Source organism: Megalobrama amblycephala, linkage group LG14 (assembly GCF_018812025.1).
Source record: "Megalobrama amblycephala isolate DHTTF-2021 linkage group LG14, ASM1881202v1, whole genome shotgun sequence".
Taxonomy (NCBI): Eukaryota; Metazoa; Chordata; class Actinopteri; order Cypriniformes; family Xenocyprididae; genus Megalobrama; species Megalobrama amblycephala.
In genome coordinates this window covers 45,748,913-45,762,235 of record NC_063057.1, presented here as the reverse complement: position 1 = coordinate 45,762,235, position 13,323 = coordinate 45,748,913, and the positions used below count along the sequence as shown (strand labels likewise).

Sequence of the window (13,323 nt, the reverse complement as noted above, 5' to 3'; positions counted from 1 at the left end):
TCTCGCACAGAACAGGGAGGGCAGCCCGCAGCCAAAGCCAACTTTATCCTCGCAGCAACACCTGCCCTTTTACTGTGTTTTCTTCAGCATCTTCTGAAACATTGAAGATTTGCCAGCTCAGATATCCAGGGAGGCCAGAGGACTCTGGTTTTGAGTGGAAATAAAAATTGTCAGTTTCAGAGGGAGTCTCTTGACGGTCGTAGACAATAAAGAGAGTGGCAGTAAAATGACACAGGAAACAATAAAACATGACAGATTGTAAATCAAATAACAAGAGAAACGGAATCAGCTGTTTCCTGAATGATTGCTTAATTAGAAAGATGGCAGATCATTTAATTCTCTTATACACATTACACAACTGCAGAGAGATCTGAATGGAGCAGAAGGGTTTTCATTTCTATAAACTGAGTTTTATGACTCCATTTCATTGATAATTACCTGTAATTGGGTTGTAGGCATTCCCTATGTTTGTGAAGACGTTCCTGTAGGTTAGTGTGATTTCAGTGGTAAAAGGACCAATATATTCAGTGCTCGATTGTGTCAGTGCAGCTGAAAAAGCTATTTCTCTGTCTGTTATTGAAAAACATAAGCAATATTGTGATATATTACTGTATTATGCTAAGAATCTATAGACTAAATTTAATACAATTCAAGCAGTTTCACCTCTATTTTCCTTTCTCAACTCCACGTGACTCAGAGTAAGATTTGAAATTTCTGAGAAACTTCACTTTGACTAAAAGCTAACAGACTAAAGCGACTTGGTTTAACATGCCTTGTGCCTATTTATCATATCTATAAATGAACCAGTGTAAGACACTCATTTTGTATGTGAATGCAATATTCACATACTTATAATCAAGTATAGACATCACATGTCAAATGGCAAGATTCTACTTTCATGTAGAGGGTTTGTGTGATGAAATATATATGAAATTAAACTTAAATAATTTCTGATCTTTAAGTAAAATACAAAATGTTTGTAACCCTGCTGCTGTACAGTGTTGTATGCCCTCCAGTAATCAATGAGAATTTTACTCCCAGTTCTTATGATGTGTAGCAGATGCCTTCTGGAACGGTGTATGTCCAACTGCAATACTGGTCTTCAACGTGTGGCCCTCACCTCCATTCCAAAGACTCATGAATGTTTTCTTCTCCAGGTTCTCCCAAATCATCCATGGTTGTACAATAAATAATCAAAGCAAAATGATACAGTCATGTTATTATTCATTACTTGAAGAACATGACATGAAAAGATATTTTTATCTTGCCTGTCAATATCATCTGGCATGCAGTGTTGTACCTTTTTTTCTCATCTTTTTTCTCCTCTTAAGTCATTGAATGGGAGTAATGCAGCAGTGGTGAAGAGTATCATACACTTTTGTAATTGATGCACTACTTTCACAAACCCCTTCCTCAATCAAGTCCAGATGTCTTTTCCTGAGACCTTGAGCAAAACTGACAATTCAAAATGAATGGTGTTAAACCATACATGAGACAGCCACAACTTTACTCAAAAAATGTAAACAAATAAAATGAAGCTACATTATACAATGTATCCAGAATAATAAAATATTTTTTGAATTTGCCATGTCAGAGGCTTGTGAGACACAATAAGCTAAAAACTAAAATAGGTTGTTTGCACATGACGTCATTGCTGTGATGCGAAAATGTAAATGTAAATTTGTTAACGAAAACTGTAACTGTTACAGTGACTGTTCGAAGACTAATCGTAATCCATATAACATGCATAAGGTCAAAACAACAGGGTAATCAATCCAGATAATAATAAAAGGTCCAAGGCACAGACAAAGAGGGTAATCCAGGGAGACAGAAGAACAAGACTATGATAATGAAACCAGAGATAGCGTTCCAAAATGCAGTGTAATAACATACAGCAAGACTTCGCAAAAAAGGACTGAATACACAGGGCTTACATAGAAACATAAATGACATAATCATACACATGATGAATCCAGGCAATAAGTCATGGGAAATGCAGTTCATAATTTGATAAAGACAAGAGGAGTGCCCTCTGGTGGCTTTCATAGACGCACTGGCTGGAAGGCGTAACAGCAACATCTGTAAAAATTGTAATTTTTATAGGGTAAAACTTGAATATGGTTTAATTATTGTTGACTGTTTGAGTTAGGACTCTACTTTTATTCAAATCATCTGTAGTATCATATATTTAGATTGTGATATAATCATAGGGAAACCCTGGTAAAATTGAACTATATGGTTTATATGGTATTTGTTAATAAAACATTTTTTAGTATAAAATACAAATGCTATATCTTAACAACAAAAATACTTTCTGCCACATTACCATTGTGCAGTTAGTGTTACTTCAGATTTGTATATTTATTTTGTAGATTGAAAAGCCTTTTAACTGTATTGTTCATGGCACAATGTTTCCACTGACAGTGCTGTTGATAATGTCAGTGTTGTTTTATCTGGCTTTAAACTAGTTTAAATCACAGAGACATTTGTGTTCTTTGAAGCTTCTCAATGGATCTCACAGCACTGTTTAGTGGTCGCATGATCAAGACCGATCAATGAGTGAAAGCATCTGCAGCGCTGTCTTTTGTGCCGAGCTGATAAAGGGTCCATGTGAAATAATTCTGGACACCGTTTTCAGTCCTGCAGTACCAGTGTAGTATTTAGGATACAGAATTACTGAACTTTTAAGGGTGTTGTGTTGCTTCTCTGTAACATAATTATTTGTGTTTAATCAGTCTCAGACACAAACTAACTAAAAACTTAGGAGCAATGAGGCTCTTCAGGACCAGGAATGAGGAAACTGCTTTGTAACGATTGGCCCAAAAGGGTCGATTTTACATGAATAAAAATGGGGTCAGATTAAGCTGCGTGAGAGGTTACGAGTGTTTAAAAAGTTGAGACTGACAACAGAAATGGATAAATAAGGTGTATTTACAATATTCACATGGAACTTAAAACAACACAATAAAACTAGAATAACTTAGGCTGTTTAAAAGCATGGAGTCCATTTACACCATACCCTAAAACAGTACTGTCTGCCTGTCATGTGATCAGTCACATGACAGACAGACCCAGACTCATTTAAAGACATATGCTGCGTCCGAATTCGCCTACTTATACTACGTCCAAAAGTATGTACTGTTTTTGTAAAGAAAAAGTACATACTTTTGAGTGTGTAGTAGAAGAGTATGCAAGTTTTGGGACATACTACCTCGTCATAACTGCGTCTTTAACGGACGTTCTGTTGCTTAGTTACTCAACCTGTAACTGTTTAAACTACCCTGTCAATCATCTTGTCACAGTTAAAATCCTCCACATTGAATTAAATTTATTTTCCTACCGTTTCGGAGAGAAATGTAGTCGCACGTTGATCTGCCAGTCATGGGTCTTTCATGCAGAGAACTCTCCTCATCTTTGCATAATGATGCATTTAAAAGTTAATGACCAAACACATCGTTATAAAAGTTCACAATGCTGTTGCAGATGAAATATAATGTGGATAACATTTAATAAATATCTTTTTGTCAGGTTAGACACTGCTTATTAATCATTCAAGCCCCTTTATCTTAACCGTCGTACCTCGCACGTCCGTCATGTTTGTAGTTTTTAAACACTTTTTATTCGTATTTGTAGTTCTAATCGAATCCTCGTCCACAGCGCAATGTGTTATGGGCAATATTAGCCGTTAGAAGTGTGCACGGATCTGCACTTCGAATTCTAACCGGAAAAAGTACACCATCCGGGTATCTTTGGAATACTCATTTCAACATACTACGATTTGGGACATACTAATTCTTTTTTCGAATCCTATTTAGGACGCATAGTATGCGAATTGGGACGCAGCAATACACACATAAAATGTTAAGAGGAATAAAATAGAGTTTTAATTGGTTTACATGTGTTTTAGTCTATTATACATAATAATAATAATAATAATACATTTTCTTTAAAGGCGCCTTTCAAAACACTCAAGGACACCGTAAAGTAAAATGATATCATGAAACAAATGAGTCAAAACAAGTCAAGACACAATACAACAAAGCAACAGCTAACATTCAATATTTAAAACTGATCAGAGAAAGCTAATTTAAATAGGTAAGTTTTAAGACGTGATTTAAAAGTAACCAAACAATCACTTTCTTGTAGAGATTGTGGTAGAGAATTCCAGAGATGAGGAGCAGCACAGCTGAACGCCCTGGACCCCATAGTAGCTAAACGAACAGAGGGTACAACAAGAGAGACAGAAGATCGTAATGTACGCTTTGGAGTGTAGATGTGAAGCAGTTCGGAGAGATATGAGGGTGCAAGATTGTGAAGAGCTTTAAAAGTGAGAAGTAGAATCTTGTACTCTACCCAATATTTAACAGGAAGCCAATGTAGATGATAGAGAACAGGAGAGATATGCTCAGTGGAAAAGGTTCTAGTAATTATACGGGCAGCTGAGTTCTGGACCAACTGAAGTTTATGAAGGAGTTTGTGAGGTAACCCAAATAAAAGAGAATTACAGTAATCAATGCGTGAAGTGACTAGAGTGTGTACAAGAATGGCTGTGGAATTTGATGTGAGAAATGGACGGAGACGGCTGATGTTCCGTAGGTGAAAATATGCAGACCGAGTAATATTGTTTACGTGTGTTTCAAAAGACAAAGTACTATCGAGGACGACACCCAGACTCTTAACCTGAGAAGATAGAGAGATTATAGAATTATCAATTGAAATTGAAAAGCTATTGGATTTTGACAAATTGGATTTAGTGCCGACAAGAAGAACCTCTGTTTTATCAGTATTTAACTTGAGAAAATTGTGTGAAAACAAGGATTTAATCTCTTCTAGACAATCTGAGAGAGAGGAAGACAGAAGAGTAGAATTTGGCTTGGATGATAAGTAGAGCTGGGTGTCGTCCGCATAGCAATGAAAACTGATGCCATATTTCCTGAAAATGTAACCAAGGGGGAGTAAGTAAATGATAAATAAAAGAGGGCCAAGAACAGAGCCTTGAGGGACACCAGTGGTAACAGATGAAGAGTATGACCTGAAATTTTTGAGCTGAACAAATTGAGTGCATATAGGATCTGAACCAGGAGAGAGAAACACCAGTGATACCTATAGAGAGTAATCTATCTAAAAGAACTTAATGGGAAATAGTATCAAAGGCTGCACTTAAGTCAAGTAAGATAAGTATGGTTAAAAGTCCAGAATCAGCTGCCATCAGCAGATTGTTAACGATGGCAGTCTCTGTACTATGCAATGGCCGAAAACCAGACTGGAATTTTTCAAACAAGCTATTTTTTAAGAGGTGAGCATGAACCTGAGATGCAACAACTTTTTAGTCATTTCATTTCATTTAGCAGACGCTTTTATCCAAAGCAACTTACAAATGAGAATAGTAGAATCAATCAAATTAACATGAGAACAACAGTATGTAAGTGCTGTGTGAAGTCACAGTTATGACAGTAACATGCTCGTAGCAAGGGTTTTTTTTTTATATAAAAATACATACACAAATAGATTGAATGAAAATAGAAATCAAGTTAAGTGCTACTATTACTGGGTCAAGTGCTGACGAAAAAGATATGTCTTTAGCATTTTTTTGAAAATGGCTAAAGATTCAGCTGCTCGGATAGAGCATGGCAGGTCATTCCACCAGCAAGGAACAGACCTGGAGAAGGTCCATGAGAATGATTTTGTGCCCCTTTATGATGGCACCACAAGGCGCCGTTGACTTGTAGAACGCAAGTTTCTGGAGGGCGCATACGTCTGAAGTAGTGAGTTAAGATATGGCGGTGCAGAGCCAGTGGTCGTTCTGTAGGCAAACATCAGAGCCTTGAATTGGATGCGAGCAGCTACTGGCAGCCAATGCAGACTGATGAAGAGAGGAGTGACGTGCGCTCTCTTTGGTTCGTTGAAGACCAGTCTTGCTGCAGCATTCTGGATCAGTTGTAGAGGCTTGACAGTGCATGCTGGAAGGCCAGCCAAGAGATCATTACAAGTCCAGTCTGGATAGAACAAGAGCTTGGACAAGAATTTGTGTGGATTGCTCCAATAGGAAGGGTCTAATCTTCCTGATGTTGTACAAGGCAAATCTACAGGGCCGGGCCGTTGTAGCAACATGATCTGTGAAGCTTAAACAGTCATCCATCACCACTCCAAGGTTCCTGACTGTCCTGGAAGGAGTAATGGTTGACGATCCAAGTTGAATTGAAAGGTTGTGATGAAGTGTTGGGTTGGCACCGACCACAAGCAGTTCCGTTTTTGCAAGGTTGAGTTGAAGGTGGTGGTCCTTCATCCAGGCAGAAATGGCTGTCAGGCAGGCTGCGATATGACCAGCAACAGTTGGATCATCTGGTTGGAATGAGAGGTAGAGTTGTGTGTCATCAGCATAACAGTGATAGGAGAAACCATGATCCTGAATGACAGATCCTAGTGATGACATGTAGATGGAGAAGAGAAGTGGTCCAAGCACTGAGCCCTGAGGAACCCCAGTAGCAAGATGATGTGACTTGGACACCTCACCTCTCCAAAATACCCTGAAGGACCTACCTGAGAGGTAAGACTTGAACCACTGAAGTGCGGTTCCCGAGATGCCCTTCGACATGAGTGTTGACAGGAGGATCTATTGGTGGTGTCAAAAGCAGCAGATAGATCCAGCAAGATGAGTACTGATGATTTTGAAGTCGCTCGTGCAAGTCTCAGGGCTTCAGTGACTGAGAGCAAGGCAGTCTCAGTTGAGTGGCCACTCTTGAAACCATATTGGTGGTCATCAAGGAGGTTGTTCTGTGTGAAATAAGTAGACAGTTGGTTGAATACAACTCTCTCCAGTGTCTTAGCAATGAAAGGAAGAAGGGATACTGTTCTGTAGTATTCTAAAAGTGCTGGATTCAGAGTGGGTTTTTTTAAGCAGTGGGGTAATCCTAGCCTGCTTAAAAGCTGTGGGAAATGTTCCAGTGTGAAGGGAAGAATTGATAATGTGAGTCAGTGCAGGTAGAATTGAGGAGGAGATGGCCTGAAGAAGAGGAGTGGGGATAGGGTCTAGCGGACAGGTAGTAGGGTGATTGGAGAGGATGAGTTTTGAAACATCTGACTCAGAGAACATGGAGAAGGAGGAGAGAGTTTGTGTGTTTTCCGTTAAGATGTTATTATCAGTGTGTGGTGTGGAGAATTGGGCACTGATAGTTGTTATTTTATGTGTGAAGAATGTGGCAAAGTCATCAGCTGTAAGAGCTGATGTGGGAGGGAGGGGAGGAGGGCAAAGAAGAGAAGAGAAGGTTTTGAAAAGTGTGCGGGAATCAGTCGAATTGTTAATTTTAGTGTGATAGTATGTGGTTTTAGCATTGGAGACATCAGTAGAGAAAGAAGAAAGGAGTGACTGATATAAGCTAAGGTCAGTGGGATGTTTAGATTTGCGCCACTTCCTCTCTGCAGCCCTGAGTCTCGACCAATGCTCACGGAGAGCATCAGAGAGCCAGGGGGCAGAGGGGGTGGCGCGGGCTGGTCTGGTTATAAGGGGGCAGAAGTCATCTAAGCAAGATGTTAGAGTGGTGCAAAGAGTGTCAGTAGCATTGTTAGTGTCCAGTGATGAGAACTGGTTAGGAGGAGGAAGTGTGGATGAGACCAAAGAGGATAGTTGAGATGGTGAGAGGGAGCGTAGGTAACATGTGATGGAGTGTGTGTTGAGTTAGGGGTCAGGTTGAGATTAAAAGTGATGAGAAAACGGTCTGAGGTGTGTAGTGGAGTAACCAGTGCATTGTCGGTGGAGCCACAGCGTGTGTAGATGAGGTCCAATTGGTTACCTGATCTGTGGGTAGCTGAGGTAGCCACTCGCTTGAGGTCAAATGAGGCAAGCAGAGTGTGGAAGTCAGCAGCCTGAGGTTTGTCTAGATGGATGTTGAAATCTCCAAGTACTAGCAGAGGAGTTCCATCCTCAGGGAAGGATGAGAGTAACACATCTAACTCCTCCAAGAAGTTACCTAGCTGACCTGGGGGACGATGAACAACTACAACATGGATTTTAGCAGGGTAGGTGATGGTAATTGCATGCGATTCAAATGAGCCATTGTCACAGAGAGATGGTAAAGGATTGAACTTCCATTCACTGGACATAAGCAAATCAGAACCACCACCCTCCCAATCTGGCGTGAGGTGTGAGAGAAAGTGAAATTAGAGGAGAGGGCTGTTGGTGTAGCAGTGTCCTCTGGTTTGATCCATGTCTCAGTCAGAGCCATGAGATGGAGATCTGAATAAGTAGCAATAGCTGTAATGAAGTCTGCTTTGTTTACAGCAGATTGACAATTCCAGAGCCCAATAGAAATAGAAAATAAAGTACTAGATGACGTGGGTAAACTACAGAGGTTGCTATGGTTACACTGCCTCCAACGTGTAGCATGCGATTTACGAGTGTTAGTAATAGTGGGAATTTGAAAGCACATATCTTAAGACAGGTCAATAGACAGACAAGAACACACTGTATAAAGAGGAAAGGGAAAAGAAAAGTGCAATACTCAAGTGCCTTGTCGGTGTCCTTGCTCGGTGGAATTGCACAGGTAGAGTTGTTCGATCTTTACACTCTTCGGTCTTCACACGAGGGCTGCTGCGGAAGATTTACACAGTTATACCAACTTGTTACAATGCTAGTTAGTTCCGCAGGCCACACCTTGCTGACTCAGAGTGAAACGAGAACAAACGCGATTTGCAACGCAACCACAGTAAACAGACTTCTTAGCAACTGCACAGCACTAAAATCAAACTAGAAACAACACAAAACACTTACAGTACGCAGATCCCCTTGTAGCTTGAATGATTCTCTCTCTGAGAATCATTCAAGAGAGTGTATAATATCAGTTACTTTTTCCGAGATTTTTGAAAGAAAAGGTAGATTGGATATTGGGCGAAAGTTGGAAAAATCGTTAGGATCGGCACCCAGTTTCTTGAGTCTTGGAGTTATAACAGCAGCTTTGAAAGATGAAGGAATAATCCCAGAAGTTAGAGAAGAGTGTATAATATTGGTTACAATACCAGATAAAGTGGATAAGCAGGCTTTAACCAAGTGAGTAGGGAGTGGATCTAACTGACAGGTGGAAGACTTAGATTGTCGGATGAGACATAGTATTTCATCAACAGTCGGGAGTTCAAAACTATAGAATGAAGAGAGAGGTGCGTCATGGTGAAGCAGAAAAGGCAGATCACATGCCATGCTATTTTGAGGAGTCAATTGTTGATGGATATTGTCAATTTTAGTTATAAAAAAGGTCATAAATTTGTTACACAAGTCACTAGAGTATAGGTGGGAAGGAAGGGTATCAGGAGGCCGTAAGATGTTATTTACTGTGGTAAACAGGGATCTAGTGTTCCCTTCATCTGACCCAATTATAGCAGAATAATAATCGGATTTAGCTGTCAAAAGAGCATTCTTGTAGGAGAGCATGTGATCTGTGTAGGGCTGGGCAGATGAATCGCCTTCGATAATGAACGCGATATTGCATCGCTTGTCAGTGATCTACGGCTCTGTCTATTAAATGCCGCTCCATTTGAAAGCAGGTGATGGTGATTTAGCGGCAATCAGGGAACCGGCTTTACTGACGAAATGCGCGTGACAATTGCATGCGATATATCGCCCAGCCCTAGATCTGTGTACATTTCTTTATGAATAGTAAGTCCAGTTTTAATGCATAGACGTTCCAAGCGACGTCCCTTGGTTTTAAGTTGCCTCAGTTCAGGTGTAAACCAAGGTGCAGAATGAGAAAAATATACAGTCCGAGTTTTTAGAGGTGCAAGCTTATCAAACACACTATGCAATACCTCATTATAGTGGGAAACTAAATCATCTGGAGTAGAAAATACATCTCTCATGAGGAAATTATCAAGCCCATCAGAGAGAGCAGATAGCTCAATGTTATTAACATTCTGAAATGAGATGGAACGACCCATGCTTATTTTTTCTACCATTAAGTTAACACTAAATGATATTAACTTGTGATCTGATATGGGTAAGTCCAATGCTAGACAGTTAGAAGGGGTTATACCAGAGCAGAAAATAAGGTCAAGAGTGTGACCTTTACAGTGAGTCGGAAAATCAACAAATTGTTGTATTCCAAAACTGTCAAGACATGATATAAAATCTCTGGTGAGAGTGTTATTGACATTATCCATGTGTATATTAAAATCCCCCAATATAATAACATTGTGAGATGCAGAACACAGTAAAGTTAAAAATACAGAAAAATCATTTAAAAAAAATAGAATTGCTCCTGGGCGGGCGATAGACAGTAGCTATAACAGTAGGAACAGGTCCGTTAATTTGTAAGACAGTCGATTCAAATGATTCATACAAAGGTACAGTTATGGGAGAGACTTTCCACTTCTCATTATAAAGTATCGCAAGCCCTCCTTCTCTACCAGAGGCATGGGGTTGACAGGTGTAAACAAAGTCGGGAGGAATCGTTTGATTAAGCTGTGAGAAATCGTGAGGTTGTTGCCATGTTTCAGTCAAACAGAGGAAATCAAACTTATTATCATTCAGGAGATCGTAAATAAGAGGTCCTTTGTTTGTTAACGAGCGAATGTTGAATAAACTTAAAGTTAGATAATTCATAACTGATTTGGTTCTAGTTGTCCTGGTTATGTTGGCTAACACACTGTGATCAACAGTCCATTTTGATTTCTTTGGTGGATGCGGGGTGGATGACCAAAACGATCGTATTGGACCAGTATCGTCATAGATATAATTCCGTCGTGACCCGCGATGGATGTACTTCTGCCGAGGATAGTATATAATATTCTGGTGAGACTTAAGGGTCAGCGGAGGTTCGGTGACACAAAATCGTAGTGAGAAAAGTTCTGCCGCAGTATATTGAAGTATCGATGTCACCGGATGATAGATGAAATAAAGTATAATCCACAAGAAAAGCCGGCTTATCCACATTGTTGCAAACAAACTCCTGGATAGCTCATTGAGAAGTAGGCGACACCAAAGGCCGTGGTCAAATCGTCAGCCCAGTTAGAAATTGCTAAAAAGTTGAAGTTTTCTATTTGGGAAAAACAGTCCTCGGGTCCAGTTAGTTAAAACGACCAGAAAAATCAGTAGTCAAACAACAGAATAAAATAGAACAGATGAAGCCGTCAGAGAGCAGCGGCAGCGGTTTGCGCCATCGTTCACTCATAAAAGTATTCAGCAACCCATATATCAACTGTCGGTTTAACTATGTTAGCCAGAACCAAACCGAGTCAACAATCCACAGAAGGGAAGGCTACCCAACCATACCAAGGATTTACACCACAAATGACAGAGAGAGTGGAGACTCACCATGCCAGATGTCGGGAGGGATGTGAATAGGAATGGAGAGGGCTCGTAGCCGATCAGTGTGACAGGATCGCAAAAATGCCAGGTCAGTCATTCAAAACTTAAGAAAGTAATCCAAAAAATAATCCAGACAATCCAGATCTGTTGAATGCAGTAGAAACATATCCAAAACATATCCAAAAATAAGAACGTATCAGCAGACAGTCAAACGGTCCACGTAGTGGGTATCCTCTCGAATGAGTGTCTTAAAATGTCTTTGCAATAAATTAGATAAAACTAGGCCCTCCCACAGAGGCACTAGTCTGCTCTAGGAATCTATTGGAACACTAGAAAGAGGTAGGATCAGATACCAGCCTGGATGTCCTTTGGTCGGTGACGCCATTCCTCCCAAGGTCCTGAAGCATCCAGCCTTCCTGGCACGCCACTCCCCCGGCATTTCCTCCTATCCAGCTTGTGGGTCTCTTTGGTGGATGGTGATGTTGAAGCTGATGAACAGTGATGATGTTGATGACGAATTGGTTTGCTGTTGGGGTTGGTCTCCACACCACAGGACTTGCAGTCACAGAAGAATCTCCAGACATCACTGCGGATCGTGGGCCACCAGGCAACCTCCAGGATCCTCAGAAGGGTCTTCAGCCACCCATGGTGTCTCTCTGGGGTCTTTAGATGGAAGTGCTGTATCGTCTGCTGGATCAGGGCCTTGTGGACGACGAGCTGGATCTTTATGTTGCCACCCCCCTTCTGGATCTGACGATACAGCACACCTTGGTGGTCCCGCACTTCGATCCCGTCGGTCGGTGGAGTGGAGGGAGAGATGGAAAGTCTCTGGAGAGTGTCGTCATCACTCTGTGCGCTGGTGAGCTGCTCTCTGTAGAAGGGGAGGATGGAGAAGTTGGTGTCCAAGTCTGGCCTAGTTGTAACGGTGGCACAGAATTCTCCATCGGTTGCTCTGTTGACTGTCCGTGAAGTGGTTGAGGCAGTGGGATCGTTGGTCGGAGGAAAGCCAGGGGTCGACGTGGGAGGCACTGGGTTGGTCGTCGCAATGGGAGGGGAGATGGCGGTTTCTGGATCCTTTGATTGCTCCAGCTGTTTCGCCCATTTCTTGTCTCTCCTCTTAAAACAGTCGATGACCTCTCTCTCTAGTGTCAGCACGGCATCCTTGATAGATTCCTCCATTTTGTCAAATTTAAAATCCACAGCATCTCTAAAATACAGTTCACGGTTAAGATTACTTTCAACAGAGTCTTTAAAATCCTTCTCCAGTTTTAAAACAATGTTTTTAAGAGCAGCCACCTCAGCACAGAGCTGTACACATTCACAATTATGTAAAACCCGATCATCATTAAAAACAGCAGATGTATTAAAAGAAGCAGCATTAACTTGGTTTGTCATCATCTTAAAACACTCTTCTCAATACAGCGTATAAAATCTTCAAACGTTCCCCGTACGGGCCACCATATGTAACGATCGGCCCAATAGGTCGATTTTACATGAATAAAAATGGGGTCAGATTAAGCTGTGTGAGAAGTTACGAGTGTTTAAAAAGATGAGACTGACAACAGAAATGGATAAATAAGGTGTATTTGTAATATTCACATGTAACGTAAAACAACACAATAAAACTAGAATAACTTAGGCTGTTTAAAAGCGTGGAGTCCATTTACACCATACCCTAAAACAGTCCTTAAGAGTCCTAGTATCGTGCTAAAAGTCCCAATGTGAAAGTGTCCACTGGTGTATATACAAAATCCATGGAAGTGTTAATCCAAGTGAAGGTGATGTGAAGCGCTGGAAAGGCAAGTCCGTATAAACAACTCCTGAATCCAGCTAGTGGTCTTTCCTTAATGACCCAGTTTGTTTGCCATGCTGCCTCCTTTATGCTGGCTAACTTCCTGGTTCCTGTCATGTGATCAGTCACATGACAGGCAGACCCAGACTCATTTAAAGACATACAAACATAAAATGTTAAGAGGACTAAAATGGACTAACACACATGTAAACCAATTAAAACTCTATTATTCATAAAA

The 13,323-nt window shown here is 40.7% G+C and overlaps 1 protein-coding gene across 1 annotated transcript; it reads right to left on the bottom strand.

Annotated features, from left to right (window-relative positions):
* Positions 1-8,128: 8,128 nt before the first annotated feature.
* LOC125245846 lies at positions 8,129-13,285 on the bottom strand. Its single transcript, XM_048156639.1, has 2 exons — positions 11,300-13,285; positions 8,129-8,587 (listed from the first exon to the last, which is right to left on the bottom strand). Exon 1 carries the CDS (start codon positions 12,689-12,691, stop codon positions 11,639-11,641), a length of 1,053 nt encoding a protein of 350 aa, XP_048012596.1. The 5' UTR covers positions 12,692-13,285; the 3' UTR covers positions 8,129-8,587; positions 11,300-11,638.
* Between the last annotated feature and the right edge of the window lie 38 nt (positions 13,286-13,323).